The sequence below is a fragment of the Peromyscus leucopus genome, chromosome 7, assembly GCF_004664715.2.
Source record: "Peromyscus leucopus breed LL Stock chromosome 7, UCI_PerLeu_2.1, whole genome shotgun sequence".
Taxonomy (NCBI): domain Eukaryota; kingdom Metazoa; phylum Chordata; class Mammalia; order Rodentia; family Cricetidae; genus Peromyscus; species Peromyscus leucopus.
In genome coordinates, this window is record NC_051069.1 from 6746529 (window position 1) to 6770952 (window position 24424).

Below are 24424 nucleotides of genomic sequence, written 5' to 3' on the forward strand. Positions count from 1 at the left end.
ACAGCCTGAGATACACAGAAAAACTGAAGGCCAGCCTAGGATACACAGCAAAGTACTATCAAAATCAACAAACAACAACAGAAAGAGAGGAGCTGGAGAGATGGCTTAGCAGTAAAGAGTACTGGCTGCTTTTTCAGAGGACCCCTGTTAGATTCCCAGCACTCACTGGGCAGCTGACAAATTGTCAGTGACTCACTTCCAGGAAATCTGACACCCTCTTCTGGCACCAGGCATGTACAAGGTATAAATACACACATGCAGGCAAAACACCTCCACACATAAATGTGTGAAAAGAAAGAAGTCAATGTGCAAGCTCAAAAGTAAAAAGGAAGACAGGAAACACTACTGAATTTCACAGAAAATGTAGAAGATGCTGCAGAGATAACTCTCAGTGGATGAAGTGCTTGTCTATAACTCTAGTGATAGTGAACTCACTGGCCAGCTAGCTAGCCTAGCCAAAATAGTGAGGTTCACTGAGAGACACTGTTTCAAAAAAATAAGGTGAAGGGCAATAAAGGAAGATATACAACATCAACTCTAGCTTACACATACCAAAAACCAAACAAATAAAAAATAATAAAATGCAGAAGATGTTGTAACTTTTAGGTGATTGCACAGAAGAGACACTGGGATAAAAACCAACAGTCAGTCTCCCAGGCAGTGAGAGCTGGCCTGAAGAGCCCTCCTATTCTCACTGGCAGCAAACAGACATACCAATATCAGGGCTTCTAGTTTTTCTTTGCTGCTTGTTTTTTGTAATTTTGTAATGCAATTTTTGTAAACCCCTTTCTCTAATGTTCTTTGTGTAATGCTTCTTCTTCTTCTTTTTTTTTTTTTTTTTTTTTGGTTTTTCGAGACAGGGTTTCTCTGTGTAGCTTTGCGCCTTTCCTGGAGCTCACTTGGTAGCCCAGGCTGGCCTCGAACTCACAAAGATCCGCCTGGCTCTGCCTCCCGAGTGCTGGGATTAAAGGCGTTCGCCACCACCGCCCGGCTCATGTAATGCTTCTTTACAGAGAATGTCCAAACCTCTAGACTATATACAGTGTTTTGTGTTTAGAAAGAGCATGACTCCAACAGCACAGATTTTATTCTCATACAAAGAATTTTCCCCACAGTTGAACAGAGGGCCTTGCACCTATCAGGTAAATGTTCTACCACTGACCTAGATGCTAATTCTGTTTTGCATTTTCAGATGCTGTGGTCTCAAACTGTTGGGCTCAAGTGCTCCTTCTACCTCAGTCTCCAATATTGCTAGGATTACAGATGTGTACCACTAAGCATGGCCATTGAGTTTCATATTAAAAAGAGAAGATTGGCCCTCGGTAGTGGCTCTATCTGGAAGGAATTATAGAAGAAATACTGGAAATTGGCCTGGTCACTTCCCCATGCCCACTCAAACATTTGCTGGGTTGGATCAGAAATGTTTATGCCTTAGATTTGTGAGATGTATATAAATGTTTTTTTCATAACTACACTAAGACAGTTATCACCCTGAAATTTTTGAGACTTACAATATTATGAGTCAGGTGTTATGATTCCCATCTATAATCTTAGTACTTGGGAGGCGAAGGCAGAAGGACTACTCTGAGTTCAAGTCCAAACTGGGCTACACAGAAAGTTTCAAGACAACTGTGGTGACAGAGTAAAGCCCTGTCTCAACCAAACCAAATCAAACTAGATCAAAACAACATTATCAAACTAGGAAGAACACCAAAAGCAAAAACTGAGAAGCAGGTATGGTGGTGCACATCTACAATCCCAGCACTTAGGAGGTGAAAACCGCATCAGCAGAAATCTTGGCTAGCTTGAGCTATGAAACCCTGTCTGAAAATGAGCAATCCAACCAATGTGGCGTTGGTGTTCTTAGAGAATCTATAAGAAATTTCAAAGAATAATCCATTTTTAAAATGCATGTATCAAATACTATGATCTTTTGTTTTGTTTTGTTTTTCAAGACAGGGTTTCTCTGTGTAGCTTTGCGCCTTTCCTGGAACTCACTCTGTAGCCCAGGCTGGCCTCGAACTCACGGAGATTCGCCTGCCTCTGCCTCCTGAGTGCTGGGATTAAAAGTGTGTGCTAACATCGCCTGGTTAATTCTATGAATTTTTAAATCATACAATTACTGTGGTTATATATGTGGTAATGTTATTATAAAATAATACAGAAATGTTACAGAAGAACCAAGGACACGAAGAAATAATGGCAAGTTAGAAGGACTAAAGATAAGCATGTTTGGCAAATAAGTCATCAGGTGAAGAACTAACTTTTTCATATGAAGAAAAATGAATAACCAGAAATGATCTGGAAACCCTGAATTACAATTTGAGTGTCCTTCTGAACTTACAGTGTTTCTCAATGTATACGATCTAGCTATATATGGAAATAAGTATGTATAATTATTTATTTATAAACAAACAACAATAAAATCTTACCAGTTTTATTCTCGGGCTAGGAAAACAAGCCTCAAGTTATACACATATCCTAAGAACTTAGTTTCCAGTTAAATAAAAAAAAAATCACTTTATTATTATTATTTTTACATTTGTGGGTGTTTTGCTTGCACATATGTCTGTGCACCATATGTGTGCCTGGTGCCTGAGGAAGCCACAAGAGGATGTGGGATCCCCTGGAACTGCAGTTACAGATGGTTGTGAGCCACCACGTGGGTACTGGAAATCAAAACTGAGTAGGTCTCCTGGAAGAGCAGCCAGTGCTCTTAACCACTGATCCATCTCTCCAGCCTATAAGTGGCTCTTGTAAATGAACAAAACTGAGTAAACCCGTGTTGTATTCTAGGATTTATTTCAATCAAAGCTCTAAAGCATAGCATGCAAATGACCAATCCTTTCTCCCTTTTTTCCTCTGGTATATAAAGTTAGGAAAGGGACAGACCTCAAATCCTCACAGCATGTGTTTAGTTTAAGCAGGTGAAAACATCTAAAGGTTGACCTGTGGGCAGGGTTACAACACTAACAATCCCCCACTCAACTGTACCTCGAGGAACCAGAGATCAAGCAGCTTTTTGTGGGCCACACTGATCACCTACCCAATAAAGAGGAAGATCCAAATGGTGTAGGAAGGAGGCAAACCAAATAAACTTATTTTAGAGTATCCAACTAAGCTGTATATTAAATAATGGGAAGAAAATAAAGGGACTTACCTGTACTGCCAAGCTGTTTATAAAATCTGTACTCTAAATGAAGTTGTGGAGCGCGTGATTTTATTGGTTCCTGAAACCCAAGAAGAAAAACTGTGGTCAAATTTCAACAAATGAGCTTTTATCCCCAATCTTAGATTTTCAGAACAAACAGGGCTAAGACCCTTTCATGTTTCAGAAATGATCTGCATATAACAGTGTTCTTACCACAGTTGTCTTTGGAAGTACAGTCAGAAGAAGATGAGCTGAATTATATGTAACCCCTTCACGGGCAGTCAAAAACAGACTCTCCATGAACCATCACTCAAGGGTAGCTCTCTTGGTGTAAAATATTCTCACAAAATGTGTACATTCACCCATTTACCTTCTTTCCTTCTTTTACTCCCTGCCAATAAATCACTATGTAGCCCAGGATTTCTTCAAAGTCTCAATCCTCCTGCCTCTCTGACTCCTGAGTGCTAGGATTATAGGTGTGCACTACTGTGCCTGGTTTAGACATCAAATCTTAAAACAAACAAACAAACAGACAAAAAACCCACAGTGGGTATTTCTTGCTTGTATTCTGAATTCTGGGCAGTCAACAGTTTATTTTTAGAAAAATTAGTACATGCTAAAAAACTTTAAAATATGCAAAAAATAAGAAGTACAAATAATCTGAGGAGCTACTGTTTTTGATAGCCATTATTAAAGCTTTGATAATTTTGTTTTGAGACCATGTACTTTGAATTCTTTACATACCTGTCCTCAAACTTGTAAATCTCCTGTCTTACTATCTTGAGTGCTGGGGTCAGAGGTATATAGCAGCATGCCTGGCTCAAATACTTACCTGTATCTATTATATAGTAGAAACTCCTGTAGATCATTTTATAAGAAGGAGCTCTGATTATATTTGCTGTTTACTATGTGTGTGTAAGGTATACAATACTTTTACTGGCCGAAATTCAATATGTGTATACATGTACTTAGTGTTTACAGCTTTCAATGTTATGGACAATGCTATTACAAACATTACATGTATTTCCGTTTATACTTATGAGAATTAAAGACTATAAGTGCAACATAAACAAGTAATTTTGATTAATGTGGTATCCAGTTTTTTTGTTTGTTTAAGACAGGGACCCTCTACATAGTCCTGCCTGTCCTTGAACTCACAGAGATCCACCTATGTCTGCCTCAGTACTGAGATTAAAGGTATGGGCCACCACACTTGGCTATGTGTTCAACTGTAGCTAGAGTTTTTCTTTCTGGATCCCACCAAGCCCCTGCAGTCCTGTAGCCCACTAATACCCACTAATAAAATACAGACGCTTATATTATTTAAACTGCTTGGCCATTAGCTCAGGCCTACCATTGTCTAGCTCTTACTCTTATACTTAGCCCATTTCTGTTAATCTATATATCGCCACGTGTTCCGTGGCTTTACTTGCTGCCTTTACATGATGTTCCCTGGATGGCAGGCTGGCTTCTCCTCCTCTCTGCCTTCCTATTCTCTCAATTCTCCTCTCTGCTAGTCCTGCCTATACGTCTTGCCTGGCTACTGGCCAAGCAGTGTTTTATTTATCAATCAATCATCTACAGCATTCAACTTTCAGTAACAGCAATTTTCTTTCTTTCTTAGGAAGGGGGCTTTTAAATGGTTTTATTAATATATATTAATTGTAAAGCCGGGCAGTGGTGGCGCATACCTTTAATCTCAGTACTTGGAAGGCAGAGGCAGGTGGATCTCTGAGTTGGAGGCCAGCTGGTCTACATAATGAGTTCTACAAATGTCAGTGTTGTTACACAGAGAAACCCTGTCTCAAGAAACCAAGCAAATAGATACATTATATATCTATATAGAATATATATTTATTATAATTTATATAAATTTATATATGTATTATGTGTGTATATGTGTATATATATACACATATACACACACACAAAATAAAAAACAATGGAATTTCATTATGCCACTTTTTTTTTTTTTTTGGTTTTTCGAGACAGGGTTTCTCTGTGTAGCTTTGCACCTTTCCTGGAACTCACTTGGTAGCCCAGGCTGGCCTTGAACTCACAGAGATCCACCTGGCTCTGCCTCCGAGTGCTGGGATTAAAGGTGTGCGCCACCACCGCCTGGCCCATTATGCCACTTTCATACACATATATAATGGAAATTTCACACACAAACCCTATTTCCCTCTCTAGCATCCCATAGGTCCTCTTCTTTTTCCCAAATAGTTCATCTTTTACTTTATGTGTTGTCGTTTTCCTTCTTAAAAATCTAGATTTCACGTGAAAAAACAAAAAACCCACAAAACAAAACAAAAAAAACCCATCTGGTTGGTATCAGTCTTTCTAACAAAAATGGGACTCTTTCATGCCTTCAATTCTAGCATTTGGAAGGCTGAGGCAGGAAGATCATCTACAAGTTTGAGCCTAGCTTGAGCTATATAATGAGTTACAGGACATCTTATGCTATAGAATGAGACCCTAACTAAAAACAACAACAAAACCTAAACCAAAGAGAAACAATAACAATAATAATGAAGAGTTTCTAAATCTTTATAGAGACAGCAGGCAAACAACCACATATTGTGCTACGTCACACCTAAGAACTGGCTGGTTAACTGTTCTGAACAGATGTGTAGCACTGGCAAATAGCTAACAAGGCAACAGAAGGCCATCATAAAAGATGTCAATTTGGTATATATGAATGATAGATTTAAAAACTACTACAAGATGGTTCTGACCTCTTTTTAAAAACTTATTAACAGCCAAGTGTGGTATCACCTGCTTTAATAGGCAAGCAGATCCCCGAGTTAGAGGCCAGCTCGGTCTGCATAGCAAACTCCAGACCTGCTAGAGTTACATGGTGAGACCATGTCTCAGTAAAACAAAACCACCACCAAAGAAACAATCCCCCCAAAAAAAACCTAAAAAACAAAAAACAACTAAACAAACAAAATTCATCATCAAGCCAGGCATGTCTTTAATCTCTACAATCTTAGTATTTAAGATGATGAGGTAGGAGGTTCTTTGAGGATAAGCTGGAGTATATGGAGGGCAGCCTGGGCTACAGAATAAAGGCCTTACTAGCAAAACTAAAACAACCACCACAACCAAAACTTCTTGAACTTGTACACTCAACTAGGATGCCTACTATCAAAGCAGAAAGGTAGTTTTAGTACTTCTGTGTTGCTAGCCTTAATTTAAAATGGTGCAGCTGCCAGCACGCCCTCTTTCCTAGCACTTGGGAAATGAAGTCAGGAAGATCAGGAATTCAAGGTTATCCTTGGCTACATACAAGTTTGAAGAAAGCTTAAATTACATGAGAGCCCACCTCAGAAAACAAAACAAATAACTAGAATGATGCAATTGAAAATGTTGTAGTCAATCAATTCTACTTCTGGGTATAGATTATAAGCATGTGGCACCACAATTGGTTTTATGTGGTAGGGGGAATAAAAGTCAGGACTTTATCCATGCTAGGCAAGCATTCTACCCGAGTTACATCCAGCTCCTCAAACACTTATCATATTTTTGCAATAGCAACATTTAAAAACTTCTATTTCAAGATACACAGTAAATTATTGTTATCTAAAAAAAAGTCTGGCTTTCCTCCCCGCCCCCCCCCCACACAGGGTTTCTCCGTGTAGCTTTGGAGCCTGTTTGGAACCTGTCCTGGAACTTGCTCTGTAAACCAGGCTGGCCTCAAACTCACAGAGATATGCCTGCTTCTGCCTCCCGAGTGCCGGGATCAAAGGTGTTTGTTACCACCGCCTGGCTTCCGTCTATGTTTTTCTTAGGACACAGAATCTATAAATCACAGAACTTAGAAGTTTCTTTCAAATTACCTAATTCACTCATTCTTTGCTTTTAGGAAATTTTAAGCTAAATAAAGTCAGAGATTGAGTATTTTATATTCTCAAGGAACTCCATTAAAGAACTCACAGCATCCAACACTCACACAGTTGAACTTTGTGTTTCCCAAGATTATCCTAGTTAATTAAGAGAAACACACATAATACCTGATAGTCCTTTGACTGCTCTCTTCAGACTCTTCATTTGGTTACAGGTCACCTACTTTATCACCAATAAAATAGCCAGTTACAAAATGTGTTAATAGCAAAACTACCAGCAATAATTTCATGAGAAACAGAGAAGACAAAATGAGATGGAATTAGAACAGGAAAATTACTGCCTGGAATCTCTAGAGAATGGCAAAGCACAAAGAAATGAATTTAAAAACCATAGGATCTTTACTTGAATTTCATGCTAGAAACCTTGGAGAAAAATATAACCTTCAATATCTTAGTTAATGAAGAAAACAACAATTAATTTTCATAGAATTTGTGTTGACAGTGAACTTATACCTCACACATATTCATGAATGACAGTGTTTTGCTAATCACAGGAATGCACATCCTTCAGCTAGTCTCCTGAGCACATGGCTGAAGACTATTCAAGCATATGGTTTCAGGACCTGTTCTGGAAGCATTAAGAACAACAGAAAGCCTTCCAAACATACAAAGAGCAGTGTAGAGAAAAGTAGTAAGATGAGTAACTTGCTAAGTAGCTGAGAATGACCCTGAATTCCACATCTTCCTCTACCTCCTGAGTATGAGGACTGCAGCTATGAAACAGACAGACACCACATTGGTTTTTGTTGTTGTTTTTCCACAGGCATGACCTCTCATTCTATAACCCAGGCTAGCCTAGAACTTTCCGTGATCCTTCTGCTTCACCTCCCAAGTGCTGAAATTACAGATAGGAGCCATCATGCCTGGTTACTTTGTATATGTGTTTAAGATTTACTTTATTTGTATTTATGTATATGTGTTTGTATCTCTGTATGTGCATGTATGCAGTGTTGTCTATGAAGGCCAGAAGAGGGAGCAGGATCCCTCCAGGCTGGAGTTCCAGGCAGCTTTAAGTTACCTGACATAGGTGCTAGGAACTGAACTCCAGTTCTCTGCAAGAACAAGTGCTCTTTACAGTTCAGTCACCTCTGCAGCCCCTACTTTGCATATTTTAAACAGTCTTCAATTATTTATTATTATTATTTATTATAATGTGTATATAAGAAAGGGGTACATGTGCCTCTGTGTGTGTGTGTGTGTGTGTGTGTGTGTGTGTGTGTGTGTGTGTGTGTGTAGGTTGGAGGACACTTTGGGAAGTTGGTTCTTTCCTTCCACATTTATGCAGGTTCTGGGTATTGAACTCAGGTTGTCAGGATTGCATGGCAAGCATATATACCTTCTGAGCTACCGCAATTGGTTCTACTGGGTGAATTTTTAAATGTTCTTAAAAACTAAAGGAGCACTGGGCAGTAGTGGCACACGTCTTTAATCCCAGTACTTGGGAGGCAGAGGCAGGAGAATCTCTGTGAATTTGAGGCCAGATTGGTCTACAAATCTAGTTCCTGGACAGCTAGGACTGTTATACAGAGAAACCCTGTCTCGAAACAAAATAATAAACAAACAAAAAACAAAAAACAAGCAAAAAATTGGAGGATTCCCTCCTTAAAAAAAAAAAAAACAAAACAAAAAAAACCCCAAAGAAACAAACCTAAACCTAAAGGAGCAAGAGCTACAATGAAGATCCAAACAAAGCAGAATTGATGTGCTGGTATACACCTTTTAATCCCAGTACTTGGGAGGCAGAGGCAGTCGGATCTCTGAGATCAAGGCCAGCCTGGTCTACAGAGCCAGTTCCAGGACAACTGCAACTACACAGAGAAACCCTGTCTCAAACAACAACAACAAAGAAATAGCAGTACCAAGTTTCCTGCAATTCTGTAACAGATGTTGCCTGCCTATGAACAGAGAGCTGGCCATCTGCCAGAATCACGGCTATTCTGGAACACACAAGCCTGCCTGAAATTCTAGATCAATGGCAGATGGCTGTCTTACACAATGAAAGGAGATCAATTACGATTGCTCTATGTCCCTTGAATAAGCTCAACATTAAGGGATGAAACTCACAGATGGAATCGCTATAATCTAAGTAGGAATTCTCATTTCAGTCTTGCCTTCCTGCCTTCCTCCATCTTTCTTCCTTTGAACTTCCAGGACCCCACGCAGGTTATACAGGCACTCTACCACTGAGCTAGAACCCTATCCCCTAATTCTACTTTTTATACTGTCTATACAAAGAAGAATAAAGCTTAATAAAAGAAAATGTAGGAAAAGTGAAATGTCTGTCAATGATATTACTAATATGTTATAGAAACATTTATATAGGTCAAAGTGGTATGAACTTGATAGAAGAAATCTAGACAGAAAGCCCCAAAAGAAGCCTTGAGAAATAAAGGGACAATGTCAAATATATAGTGGTAATACAGAAATTTAAAGGTACAAGTTTTCACATTGTTTTGGTTTTTTTTTTTTTTTTTTTTTTTTTTTTTTTTTTTTTTTTTTTTTTTTTTTTTGCAAATGTTGTTTTGTTTTTAGTTTATTGAAACAGGATCTCACTGTAACGTACTATATAGCCCGGGCTGACTTCAAACTTAAAATACTCCTACTTCAGCCTCCACAGTGCTGGGACTACCAGGGGCCACTAACACACTAGGCTTTAAGTGTTTGGAGGAGTGCTTCTTTTGTTCAGTAGCCTCAGAAAATTAAAGACATTTATTCTGTGTGAAACAGAAGAAGTCAAATGGAAAATGCACTAGAGTATACTTTCCCAGAACTAAACTTTTCTACAGAAAAACAAGTAGATAAACCCTTACTTGTCCATCTTAAAAGACATATGACCTGCATCAGTACATGTGCTCTTTTCCTGCTCTGATTTCTCCACCAAGTCAAAGACCAACAAAAACCAGTGTAGTCGCACAGCAATCCCAGCACCGAGGGTGCTTAAACACACGAGTTGCCATAAATTTACAGTCAGCCTGGCTACCCACTGAGAACTGGGTCAGCCAGGGCTACAAAGTGACCATATCTCAACAAGAAAAACAAACAGGAGAAAAGGGGAGGGCCCGTGTGTGCTGGTAACATAGGCTGGTGGTTGCGTGCTTGTCCAGCACACATGAAGTCCCAGGTTCAAGCTCTGTTACAGCAAACAAGCCTGAGTATGGCGGCACAAACCTGTAGTCCCAGCACTTGAAGCAGGAGGATCGGATACCTTAGGTAACACTGAGTTTAAGGCCAGCCTGAGTTACATGAAACACCTCAAAGGGAACAGAGCCGGGGGAGTTTCAAAGAAATTGCCTGTTCTTAGTCCCAATACTTGTCTTCTCCTTTGTAGAGAAATTAACCTGGCAACTGCTACCCTTTCGCAAAAGAATCCTAACAACCCACAAACTGACAAGCTAAATAAGATAAAAAGACTAAGCAGGGCCGTAGGGGATGCTTTTATGGGAGTTTTTATGGTTTGTAGAGACAGGGTCTCACTGTGTAACCTTGTTGGCCTGGAACTCACTATGAAGATCAGGCTGGCCTCAAACTCAGTGATCTACCTGTTTCTGCCTTAAACTCAAACTCAATATAAACTCAAGGATGACACTGAACTCCTGATCCTCTTGCCTCCTCCTTTCAAGTGCTGGAATTAAAGGCATGTGCTGAAAAGCACATGGTGCCATACCTGGCTTGGCAGGTTTTTTAAAGCAATGGTTCTCAACCTGTGGGTCATGACCCCCTCAGCAAACCTCTATCTCCAAAAAATATTTACATTATGATTCATAACAGTAGCCAAATCACAGTTATGAATTAGTAATGGAAATAATTTTATGGTGGGGGTCACCATAGCATAAGGAACTGTATTAAAGGGTTGCAGCATTAGGAAGGTTGAGAACCACTATTTTAAAGCATTGATGAGATAGTCAGACTTGGTTTTCTTTTGTTAAATATACTAATAAATGCCATACATTTAAAAAACAGATGTCACAGGTAGTGGTGGTGCATGCCTTTAATCCCAGCACTAGGAAGGCAAAGGCAGGCAAATCTCCATAAATTCGAGGCCAGCCTGGTCTACAAGTTCCAAGACAGTCAGAGTTACACAGAGAAACCCTGTCTCAAAACAACAACAAACAAACAAACAAACAAATAAATAAATAAATGATAAAAATAGATGGCAAGAAATGCTCATTGGTTTAGAGCACTTGTTCTTGAAGATGACCCAGGAACATGACTCAGGTTCAATTCCCGGCATTAGCAAGTTAGTTCACAACTATCCAGTTCCAGTTTTCTGGCCTCCATGGCACCAGGCATATACACAGTGTGGACATATACAATCAATTAAATTTTGACTCATCTTTGTTACCACTAGACTTAGTACCATTTATATGACATTACACAGTATATAGTGTTTTATCATTATAACATCCTGATGGAGGAAAAATGACTATCTGGCATGATACGCACAGTAAAAATAGCATTAGCATTATTGTGAATGCCTATAACAACTTCCTGTAAGAAGACATTAGCAATGAAGGCATCAAAATACAAAGACCACAAACACACACATTCTACTCACCAGTTTAATGGCTACATATTCATTGGTGTAGAGATTTTTACCTAAGGGAAAAAGAGAATGTATATATTTAGTGACATTAGCTTACAAGGTCATGAGAAAGGTGGATTTTCTAACTCGTCTCCCATATATGAAGACAGAGCTAAGTGAAAAGCTAAACAGAGATAATGAGAACCAGCAGGACTAGGACAAAAACAGCTTGAGAATCTAAAAATGTAAGCTACACAAGAGACCCTGTTTTGCTTGTTTTAAAAAGGAGAAAACCAACCAAATCCACCCCCCTCTTCTCTCCCTTATGCCCCCCTCATACATGCAACCTTATTACTTCTCAATTATTATGGTATTAAGTGAACTGAAAAGAAATGCCACAATTTCAAAGATAGAAATTTAAACTTGGAAAAGGTTGGAGGCAGGAGAATCAGGAATCCAAGGTCATCCTTGGCTACACATTGAATTTAAGTCCAGCCTGGGCTGCATGATCTCATGTATCAAATCTCCCCCTACCTCTAGAAAATATTTAAGCACAGATCAGTAAGTAGTTAGGAGGTAGGATGAAATGAGAGATCTAATATTTAAGGAGAACCAAGGTGGTAGTTATATGCACCAAAGGAATAAACCTGGATATTGTTGTGAGCAAAAAGAGGAAATAAGTACTGTAGATGACAGAACAACCAGGGAAATCTCAGGAGTTGAATTTTCCCCTTTGACCTCCCTCCTCCACAAAGTCTCGAAGAACAAGCAGTATTTTAACAGCTGGAGAATGGGTAAGATCATTTCAGGGAGAGGAAACTGCAAAAACAAACAAAAATAAAGCAGGAGATGCTATAGACGAAGAGTGGTACAGAGTCTGGGGGCTGGATGAAGACTGACAAGGAGAAGTTAAAACAAAAACTGGGAAAGGCTGTGGCTGTATTAGGAAAACCTTAATACTATTCTAGGTTTAAAACAAGATTTGGAAGTAATCACATAATCAGATCTATGACTCTGAATGATTATGTATGAGGCAGCATAAAACTCAAGTAGAAAAGCAAGAGAGCAGAAGTAAGGGGATGTATCTGAATGACTTAACACCTATCACATCAAACACCACCCATCCAAGTTAAGCCACACAGTTCTCGAGCTTCAGAGAATATACTCTAGCTCCTCACACAGTCCTGTGTAATCTGATGAAAACCTCGGCTAATAAATTATATAATGTGATGATGTTAAGACAAAAATGAGAATAAGTACATAGAAGAGTCTGGATAATAGAGGAGAGAGGTTGGGCATGTTGACACACCTCTAACCCCAGGAGTGAAGTGAAGGCAGGTGGATCTCTATGAGTTCAAGGTCAGTTTGGTCTACATTAGCATTTCTAGGCTAAGAAGAGCTATATAAGACCCTATCCTATCTCAAAAGAAAGAAAAAAAACCTGTGATTTCTTTGAATACTGCATTTAAAAAAAAATGGTCCACACTTTTAAAAAAAGTGGTCTGATTTTTATATTATAAATTCACTTTAATGTACATATTTTTTCTTAATTCTACAAGTGAAAAAAAAAGTTATTTGTTCTGCAGCTTAATACACAGAGGCCCTGACCTATTAGGATACACTCTTGGGTGTGTGTGTGTGTGTACTGCAGAGAAAGGGATTCACATTCAAGGTTACCCACAGGTTGTCTCTAATGAACCTTTCTGGCTTCTTACCATTTCTTCTCATGTATCATATTCTCTAATTGTTTGAGTCCAGTCAGAATACCAGGTTACAATTAGGGGCATTTCCTCTTTTGTTTTTAGTGTGTGTGTGTTTTGTGTTACTGGGGATAGAATTCAGGGTCTTCCACATGCTAGGCATGCCCTGTGCTACTACTGAACAACATCCTCAGCCTGAAAATTTTTTTTTCCTTTAGAATTTTTTCCTAGGGAGGACAGAGGATCTCATTATGTAGCCCTGGGCAGCCTGGAACTAGCTTTTTATATGAGGTTCAAGAAGCTTAATAATACAAATGAAAATCTAGTTTCTAGAAAATTGTAATGTTATGCCCCCCCACCTTTTTTTTTTAAAGACAGGCTCTCACTATATAGCCCTTGTCAGCCTGGCCTGGCTATGTAGACCAGGGTGGCCTTGAAATCAAGAGATCCACATGCCTTAGCTTCCTGAGTGTTAGGATTGAAGGCATGTACAGCCATGCCCCACTCTATCTCTCTCTCTATCTTTGGAGACAGGGTCTCAAAATGTTGCCCAGGTTAGCCTTGAACTCATAACAATTTTCCTGCCTCAGCCTCTCAAGAGCAGAGTGACAGGTACTGTCAGGTTTGTTAAATATATATATTTAACAATATATATTATATATATTTATTTATTTATTTATTTATTTATTTTTCGAGACAGGGTTTCTCTGTGTAGCTTTGCGCCTTTCCTGGATCTCGCTCTGTAGACCAGACTGTCTTCCAAAGTGGCTGTGCCATTTTACTCTCTCAATATCATTGTATAAGCAGTCCAATTTCTATATATCCTTCCCAGCAAACAGTAATTCTTACTACAGTTGGTGGGTATGAAGAAATAGTTTTCATCTGTATTTCCCGATGACTAAAGATCATGAAAGATGAAACACTTTTCATGTGCTTTTCTCCAATTTCTCTGGAGAAAAGTATTTTCAAATTCTTTGTTCATCTTTTAAAGAGATTTATGTTTAATTGTGTGTGTGTGTGTGTGTGAGAGAGAGAGAGAGAGAGAGAGAGAGAGAGAGAGAGAGAGAGAGAGTGAGAATGAGTGTACATATGTTCGCACCAGAGGCATTGGATTCCCTGGAGCTGGAGTTACAGGGGGCTATGAGCTACCCAAAATGGGTACAGGACACTGAACTTGGGTCCACATGAGGAGATGTGCTCTTAAGTGCTGTACAATCTCTCCAGCCACACTTAGCTTTGATAATTTCTAATCTGGGTCATCTTATTTCTTGTTCAGTTTAAGAAGAGTTCTTTATATGTTTTTGAACCCCCCCCCAAAAAAAAAAAATAGAAAAGAAAAAAATCCCTTAACTGGATATTCAATTTGCTAGTATCTTTCTTTTCCCATTATTTGAGTTGCCTTTTTACTTTCTTCTTTTTAAAATAGTAATAACAATAAGGAAGCATATCTTTGGTGCTATGTAGAGGTCAGAAAACAACTTTCAGGAACTGGTTCTGTTCTTTCACCATGGGTCCCAAGGACTGAACTCCGACTTTAGCAACACTTTTTCCGACCAAGTCATACCACTTTTCCCTGGTGATTCTTTTAGGTAACACAAAATGTTTTATTTGTTGCCAGGCATGGCAGCACTTGGGAGACAGAGGCAGGCAGATCTCTGTGAATTCAAGGTTAGCCTGGTCTACAGAGTAAGTTTCAGGCCATTCACGGTGATAAGGTAAGATCATGTCTTGAAAATTTTCAATATTTATGAAGTCTACTGTATCTGTGTTTTCTTCTACTTACTAGGCTTTTGGTATCACATTTAAAAAACAAACAAACAAACAAACAAACAAAAAAACCACCACTATCATGAAACAGACATAAGAACAGTAAAATTTTTATTTGTTTTGAGACAGGGTTTCTCTGTGTAGCTTTGGCTATCCTGGCACTCACTCTGTAGACCAGGCTGACTTCTTTGAACTCAAGAGACCCACCTGCCTCTGCCTCCCAAGTGCTGAGATTAAAGGCGTGCGCCACCACTGCCTGGCTGTGATGAATTTTAACTTGGAGCTATGAGCTCAATAAACCACTTTCTCCCTTAAATCAATTTTGTCCAGGTATTTTATCACAACAGGAAAAGAAACTAAGATATTAATAAATATTGGAAATATTTTGTAGATATTTTATATTATGGAATGAAATATTTCTGTGAGTTGGGGGCCAGCCTGGTCTACAGAGTGAGATCCAGGGCAGGCACCAAAACTACACAGAGAAACCCTGTCTCAAAAAACAAAACAACAACAACAACAACGAGAAACCAAAAAAATCATCACAGCCAGGAATCATAGCAGCAGGAACTATCTTGAGGAGCTAGTTACTTGCATCCGTGGTCAAGAAAAGAGGCCTTCAAGACTTGTGTGGTGAGTGAGGCACTTGCCGTGACAATCTGAGTTCAATCCCTGGAACACACATTGTGGAAACTACCCTGACAAGTTAGTTCAGGATCTCTCTCTCTCTCTCTCTCTCTCTCTCTCTCTCTCTCTCTCTCTCTCTCTCTCTCTCTCTCTCCTCTCTCTCTCACACACACAGAAAAATAAATTAAAAAAGAAACAAATGAAATATCTGTATGCTAGTGTCTAGCTTGTTTTTTCTACTCTTTAACAGTCCAGGATCTGCTGCTTAGAGAATGGTGCCACCCACAGATGGCAGATAGGTGATCTCACCACAATTAACACTATCAAGAGAGTCCCCTACAGACACGCCCAGAAGCTCATCTCCCAGGTGATTCTAACTTCTGTCAAAGCTGACAATTTAACATCAACCATCACAATTGATACTTTCTCTCCTAAATCTTCAAATTTACACTATCTAATGAAACAATATATATAAGTAAGATTTTATAGAAAAAATCTTTCCAGCACTATGAAAGTTAGCCAGTAGTGAGGAAACTCCCAGGTTGGTAACATTGTTTTCTCCACATCCTTTGACTAAATAGTGTCTTCAGCAATAGGGTCTCTCTGTTAGTCTGTCTGTCTGTCTCTCTTTTTAAAGATTTATGTATGAGTGTTTTGCTCATGTTTATGTACCACATGCGTGCCTGATGCCCTTGGAGGGCTGAAGAAGACATCAGATTCCCTGAACCTGGAGTTATTGAAAGTTGTGGACCATTATGTGGGTGCAGGGAACTGAACTCAGGTCCTTTAACTGCTCAGCCATCTGTCCATCCCCAGCAGTAGCGTCTCATCTTCAAGTTTTAGAGAGTAGTCAAGAACAATGGCAATACATGGTAATGGGGGTGGGGGTGGGGAGCTGGAATATGGAGTCCCACTGACCAACAACGTAAAAAGTGGTAACCATACCTGGCACTGGGTGTTATACAAATTGATAGCCAATGGTGTCTAGGAGAGACAGACACTGTCCGCTATTGTTACAGGGTAGAACCATTTAAATGCCCCCTCTCCACACACACACACACACACACACACACACACCACACACACACACACCCCTATGTGGAAGCTTCTGCAGCACTAAGTTTCCCTATGGCTTTACAAAAGGTCTTTAGTATTAGCTGTCTCTTCTCTACTCTGCCCTCCCACCTGTGCACACTGCTGGGGGGAAAAGCAATCAACCAGCATATGCAGCTGTGAACCCTATGGGCTAAACAAGACCAAGCCAACAACACCAGAATGGATGGGGATGAGTGCAGGAACTCCTATCTTAGTTGAGCCACTTCCACAGATCCTGCGCAGTTTAAAAAAAAAAAAAAAAAAAAAAAAGAGTGTCTGCACACTCACATGTGCAAATGTGTGTTTATGCATACCACATGTATACATGCGCCTGAGGAGGTCAGGGGACATTGGCTTCTCTGGAACTGGAGTTATAGGAAGTTAGGAACCACTAATGTGGGTGCTGAGAAATATACACAGGTCGTCTGCAAGAGCAGTAAATACTCCTAACCACTCCAGCCACCGTGGTGACCCCCCCCCCTTTTTTTTTAAGAGACAGAGTTTCTTAGCTGGGCGATGGTGGTGCATGCCTTTAGTCTCAGCACTCTGGAGGCAGTGCCAGGCGGATCTCTATGAGTTCGAGGCCAGCCTGGTCTACAGAGTAAGTTCCAGGACAGGCACCAAAACTACACAGAGAAACCCTGTCTCAAAAAACAAACAAACAAACAAAAACAAACAAACAACAACAACAAAAAAGGCCTGCACTACCACCTACGAAAGCCATGGTGATTTTCTCTCTCTCTCTCTCTCTCTCTCTCTCTCTCTCTCCTTCTCTCTTCTCTCTCTCTCTCTCTCTTCTCTCTCTCTTTGTTTGTTTAGGATTTTTTAAGACAGGGTTTCTCTGTATAACAGTCCTGGCTGTCCTGGAACTCACTCTGTAGACTAGGCTGGCCTCAAATTCACAGAGATCCGCCTGCCTCTGCCTTCCAAATGCTGGAATTACAGGTGTGCAACACCACCGCCCGGCTTGGTGACTTCTTAATTCCTTAATCAAGTCTAAACTTTCTAAATAATAGAAACACATGTACATAGGAATTTAGGGACTATGAGCCACACACTTGTCAAAGCTAATATAGTCACAAGCTATCTTACTTGTTTATCCTATCGTCCACTCTAGTCCTTTGTTACTAACTCCATTAAAGTCTTCTTTATTCGCAAGGTTTACTAAAGCTAGTAAATTTTTTATCATGTTGACTCTTTTCTCTCAAACAACTAGTTTAGTTAGTTCTAAACTAAAAACTCAGATGCTAACTTGACTTATTCATCTAGCCTTTAAAATATATATAATTTGTACGGATGTTTTGCCTGCATGTATGTCTGTGAACCACATGTGTGCAGTGCATGCAGAGACCAGAAGGTGTTAGGTCCCCTGGAACTGGAGTTACAGTCAGTTGTAAACTGCCACATGGGTGCTGGGAATCAAATCTGGTTTCTCTTGAAAAACAATTAATACTCTTATTCACTGAGACATCTCTCCAGGCTTCCAGCCAACCACTTTTTTTTTTTTGAGTAAACATTATATATCATATATAATGAAAAGTTATGGATATGAAAACAAAGTGCTGAGATACAGCCACATCTTGGAACAGATTAAAGTACAATGTGGAAAGTAGCACAATTAGAGCAAGGACAAGATGAGATGATGGTATCTTCTTTCCTAGATGATTGCATCTGCACTATCTTCCTAAGATATAAACTAGATCTGTGTCACCCCTTTCTCTTCAGATCCTTTAGGATTCTACTCCACTGAATCACGGAAACACTTTAGTCTGGTCCCTACTTGCCTAACAACCCATCTCTTGTTTTGCTTTGACTTCACATCTAATAACTCAGCCACTGATAATCAAGAGCTGACCTGATAATATGCTGAATATTCCCATAATACCTAGTACTTTTGCATCCTGCAACTGGAAAGAGTCCCTCCTTAATATCTAACAACAAAAATCCTTTTACAACTATCTCCTTTCTGAAACCTTTACTTATGTCTGCCGATGTAGTTTCTATACAACTTGTTAACATATTTGTTTTATATTATAGTTTGGTTTTCTGTTTGTACCTGGAGACAATGGTATCTTTAAAGACAGAAACCAGATTCTACTCTATGTAACCTTCCCTAAATTTGACATTAGTAAATATTCAAGAAACAGTTGAGTATCAAAATGTATTAATAAGGCAAGGAATAGAAGCATATCCATATATTCTAGCACTTGGAAGACTGAGACAAGATACTACATAGTGAAACAATGTTTCTAAAAAATGAAGGCTAAAAAAAAGTGAGAGAAGGAAGAGGAACGTAGACTAATCTTGCCAGTATTTTTCTTGTTTGGGTTCTGTATACTTAAACATTAAGGCCACCGATTACTACTATTGCCACACAAGGAAAGAAAAAGGAAGCACATTTTGCTCCTTCCAGCTAGCTATCTGACAATCGACTTAATAACTAATTAAAAATACTTGGAAAACTCCCTTCACTTGAAAGGAGAGGCACCATGACACACATTTGCAATGCCAGCATCTAGGAGGTAAAGGCAAGAATCACAGGTCTTTGGGGTGGTGGTGCACGCCTTTGGTCCCAGCACTCGGGAGGTAGAGGCAGGCGGATCTCTGTGAGTGTGAGGCCAGCCTGGTCTATAGAGTGAGATCCAGGACAGCCAGGGCTGTTACACAGAAAAACTCGGTCTTGAAAAAACAAAACAAACCCCCCAAAACAAACAAACAAACAAACAAACAAATCAGCGGTCCAATGCCAGCCGAGGCCACACAGCAAGTCTGAGAGTGGCCTGAGCAAATAAAACATCCCAATGAAGGAAAAAAAAGGTCAAGTAGGAGAAGCCATTAGCAGGTAAACAAATGAACAATTGTACTTTAGATAGTGATCAATCAGTTTTACAAAGGAATTGGGGCCCAGTGAGATGGCTCAGCAGGTCAAGTTCTTGCCATGCAAGGATGACCACACAAGTTTGATCCCTGAAGTTCCTTTCCCCCATCTTAGTTTTTCTAGACAAACTTTCTTTGTGTGGCTCTGGCTGTGTTGGAAATTGATTTGTAGTCCAGGCTGCCCTTGAACTCAAAAGGTCCACCTCTGCCTCCTGAGTGCTGGGATTAAAGGCTTACACTTCTACACCAGGCTCAGAGAAATAGTCTTTTTTTTTTTTTTTTTTTTTTTTTTTTTTTTAAGACAGTGTTTCTCTGTGTAGCTCTGGCTGTCCTGGAACTCACTCTGTAGATCAGGCTGGCTTCAAATTCATAAAGATCTGGCTGTTTCTGCCTCCCAAGTACTGGGATTAAAAGTGGGCACAACCCTAGGGAAATTCCCAGGAATCCACAAGGATGACCCCATCTTAGACTACTAGCAATAATGGAGAGCATGCCTAAATTGGCCTACTCCAGTTATCAGATTGGTGAATATCCTAACTGTCATCATAGAGCCTTCTTCATCTAGTAACTGATGGAAGCAGATGCAGAGATCCACAGCCAAGCACCAGGCCAAGCTCTAGGAGTGCAGTCAAAGAGAGGGAAGAGGGGTTACATGAGCAAGGGAGGGTCCAGATCATGATGGGGAAATCCACAGAGACAACTGAACCAAGCTCGTGGGAACTCACAAACTTTAATTTTGTTTCTTTTTTTTTAAATTTTTTTTTCCCCCACAAACTTTACACGACAGCTGTGCATGGGACCGGACTAGACCCTCTGCATATGGGAGACAGTTGTGTAGCTTGGTCTGAGGGGCCCCTGGCAGTGGATCAGGATCTATCCTTGGTGTATAAGCTGGCTTTTTGGAGCTATGGTGGGACATCTTGCTCAGCTTTGATGAGCCCTGCCTCAACTGAATATACTGACTTTACTGAATATACTGAATATTGCTGACTCCCCATGGGAGGCCTTACCCTTTCAGAGGATGGGCTGGGAGGGGAAAAGCTGGGGGGGGGCAGTAGGAGGGACAAGAGGGAAATCTGTGGTTGGTATGTAAAATGAATTTAAAAAAATCATAAATTAAAAAAAAAAATGTGTACCACCATGCCTGGCTCAAGGAAAAAACAAAACAAAACAACAACAAAAAATTAACCTAGATTTGTCTTTTTAACGGAATGGATTTTTCTATTTTCATGTAAATTTATAGTATAAATCTTAGACTTCAAGAAAACAAATTTCCAGTGCCACTAGCTAAGGATTTTCTTGGTCGGCATAGAAATTAAGCCATTTTTTGGCTCTGAGAATACACAAATTTATGCATTAGAAAGTGCCTTTCAGTGGTAATTTTGTAGATGTTTATTCCATAGCATATCTAATACAAGCAGTTAAGTCAATCCACCGAGTGAATGAATATTTGCAAAACTAGTTGCTGAAGCAACTAAGTAGTTGCTAGGAAGGCATATAGTGTGAAATTACCATCTTCTTCTCTCAGCATCTTAACCCAAACATGAACACACCTCTAAATATCACGGTCTTTTTATCATCCTAGTAAGGTTCAATGCCAGGCTGCTAGCCTTCTATAATTAAGGATAAATTCATTCTTAGCAAGGATAAATTCATTGTTAGCATCTTTCAGTTCAATTCTGTACCTGGAGATATATAACTAGTATAGTGATGTTTCCCTAAGAATTGAAAAAGATACTCATAGGCATAAAAAAAAAATTCTGTTTTCTTTTGCAAGATCATCAAAAGTAGCAGAGGTTTAAAGAATAAAAAAAAAAATCATCCCATGTTCCTAGCCTCACAATGGTCCAAAAGTCAAGGTTTCTTATGATGAATTTTCATAATAATCCATAGCTTCAACCATTATTTAGGGGCTGGAGAAATGGCTCAACAAGTTAAGAGTGCTTGATGATACTCTTTCAGAGGACCCTAGTTTACTTACTAGCACTCACATAAGGTGGCTCACAACTACATGTAGCTCTAGCTCCATGGGATCTGATGCCTTCTTCTGGCCTCCTTGGGTACCTGCACACACATAGACTATAATCACATGGACAAATGCATATAAATCAAACTAAAGTTTTCTGGTTTTGTTTTTTTTTTTGTTTTTTTTTTTAAGATTCATCTGTGGGGTAGTAGTAGTGGTAGTGGTAGTGGTAGTAGTAGTAGTAGTAGTAGTAGTAGTAGTAGTAGTAGTAGTAGTAGTAGTGGTGCACACCTTAATTCCAGCACTTGGGAGGCACAAGCAGGCAGAACTCTGTGAGTTCAAGGCCAGCCTGAGCTACAGAGTGAGTTCCAGGAAAGGCGCCAAAGCTACACAGAGAAACCCTGTCTTGAAAAACAAAACAAAACAAAACAAAAATTTAAACATTAATAAAGACATAGTCTAACTTGATGGAGAATTAAAAATTGTATCACACATAAAGGGAAGCCTTGGATAATAGCATCGTGACTGATAATGACTGTAACTCCCTTTGCAAAATCCTCATTTCTTATTCTAGTAAGTCCTACTTTCTCTAAAGTACCCACTAAAGCATCACCTGCTTATCTTGAAACATGCCAGAGAATATGGTAGTTACTGTTGTTAGTAGAAGTGACAGACATAAAAAAGATCTTACCTAATCTCAGCTCTCCAAAGTTCCCACACCCTATCTTCTTGCCAACCCTGAAGTTGGGTCCCACCATGAGAACTCCAGAGGATGCTGAGGTGCCAGATGGTCGGGAACAGTGTGTATTCCTTTGTGCCATGGTTTTAGTTGTCCGTTGTCTGTCATCTTTTTCCCTGTTAGAATGGTCCATGATCCTACACGACAGTCTCTGAACAATGAGTGGCCTCAGTGTGTATACTTCTCTTCAACACAGAAGTATGTCCAAACCAACTGCAGTCAGAGAATGAGAATGAGTTTTGGCACCATATTTATGCTTCTAGTGTACTACCAGAAGATGAAAAACCACTGACGAATTCTTGAAGAACATGTAGTCTGTAGGTCTCAAGCACAGGAGGACGTTTCGTAACCTGGATAAAATACAGAAAAATACAGTTAAAAACTAATTGGGGGTGGGGGTGGGGTTCGAGACAGGGTTTCTTTTTGTAGCTCTGGCTGTCCTGGCACTCTTTCTGTAGACCAGGCTAGCCTTAAACTCAGAGATCCTCCAGCCTCTGCCTCTGGAGTGTCAGGCCTAAATGCGTGCACTACCATGCCTGGCAAAAACTAAATTTTAAAGCAAACTGAGAAAGTCACTAACTAGAATGGATCCTATCCAATGGTAAAGCACAGAGATCTTCAAAGCTCCTTAAAACAAGTTTTGGTTTTATACCTTTTAACATGTTAGCCATCTGCATTACTTTACTTATGAGTTAATGCAAGCTAAGTAAACTGCAAACAAGGAAGCTAAGGGAACACACAAAAGTATTTAACATGATGTCCATATAACCAAAAAGAAAAATATTTGCTAAGTTGTTTTCTTTTTTGTTTTTTTTTTTGAGACAGAGTTTCTCCGTGTAGTTTTGGTGCCTGTCCTGGATCTTGCTCTGCAGCCCAGGCTGGCCTCGAACTCACAGAGATCCACCTGGCTCTGCCTCCTGAGTGCTGGGATTAAAGGTGTGCACCAACGCCACGCGGCGCTAGGTTGTTTTCTTAAATCACTGTGTATTTAGCAGAAAAGGTTAAAGCTAAGTTAAATAAACTATAGACAACTTAATTCAAAGCTCCTTTCTGCAGATTAGTCTAGAACTTACTAAAAATGAGGCTATTCAGTGTTGTTCTTCCCTCAGCTCACCATTTACAAAGCATTGGCAGCAATCATACACTCAACATGTATAAACTGGCAACAGTCTCTCAGAGAAGCCCACACTTACACTTTCTGGTATTGTTTCTCTCCAAGTGCCTCTCTTAACTCTTATGCTTAAGCAGATATTAAATATATATTTCATAAAACCCCAACTCTACTTAAAAAGAGAGAAATGAGCTGGAAGTGGTGGCACACACCATTAATCTCAGCACTTGGGAGGCAGAGGCAGGAGGCTCTCTGTGTGTTTGAGGCCAACCTGGTCTACACAGCAAGTTCCAGGACAGCCAGAGCTACATAGTGAAACCTTGTTTAGAAAAAAGAAAGAGGCAAAGACTGACATGCTGCATTTTAAAAAAGAATTATTCATTTTTATTCTGAGTAGAAAACCAAATTGAAAATAAAGGCACAAAACTAAAATCTTAGCCTTCATTCCTATTAGAAATTCTCTAGTGTCTCATGTGAAAACTGAGCCCAAAAGTTGACAATAAGATCATTTTATTGCTATATTTGATAATACATGTACTTGTGATATTACGTTTTGGATTTTGTCTAGTGTCCTGGCTCATTACTCACACAGACATAGTTCTTTCCTAAGTGACCAGAAATGCCTCAAAAAACAGGGCCTCTATCTCACCTTTATTCTGTTATTTCCTCTCTTTTCTCTCCAAGGCATAGCATAAAACTACAATTTCTCCTCCCCAAACTCTAGGTCACACAAACCAAAATATACTCTTCTCTTCCCAGCATTGAAAATGACCATAAAGAAGTTCTCATTGACAGACAGTGGATCAGAAGACCACTACCCCTCGCACCACATTTCATGAGAACAGCCTCCTACCCAGAAAGCATGAATGCCACCGTAGAGAGGTCCAGAGGAATATGAACAAGAAGCTTCATTGGGTTTTCCCACAATTGGCATTAGATCATACTCCTTTTTGTCCAGTCATAT

General features: G+C 39.6%; 1 protein-coding gene across 6 annotated transcripts in view; it reads right to left on the minus strand.

Moving 5' to 3' along the window:
• The window catches only part of Csnk1g1 (casein kinase 1 gamma 1), a 147094-nt gene that overhangs the window by 76292 nt on the left and 46378 nt on the right, over window positions 1–24424 (minus strand). For all 6 annotated transcript variants that reach the window (XR_005091924.1, XM_028866481.2, XM_028866488.2 and 3 more), the window contains 3 exons: window positions 22302–22699; window positions 11612–11652; window positions 3161–3230 (listed from right to left, as the gene is read on the minus strand). Coding sequence is in view for 5 of the 6 variants with exons in the window: in XM_028866481.2 (XP_028722314.1) it covers window positions 3161–3230; window positions 11612–11652; window positions 22302–22482 (292 nt within the window). In the remaining variant the exon portion in view is untranslated. The remainder of the gene's footprint in view (window positions 1–3160; window positions 3231–11611; window positions 11653–22301; window positions 22700–24424) is intronic.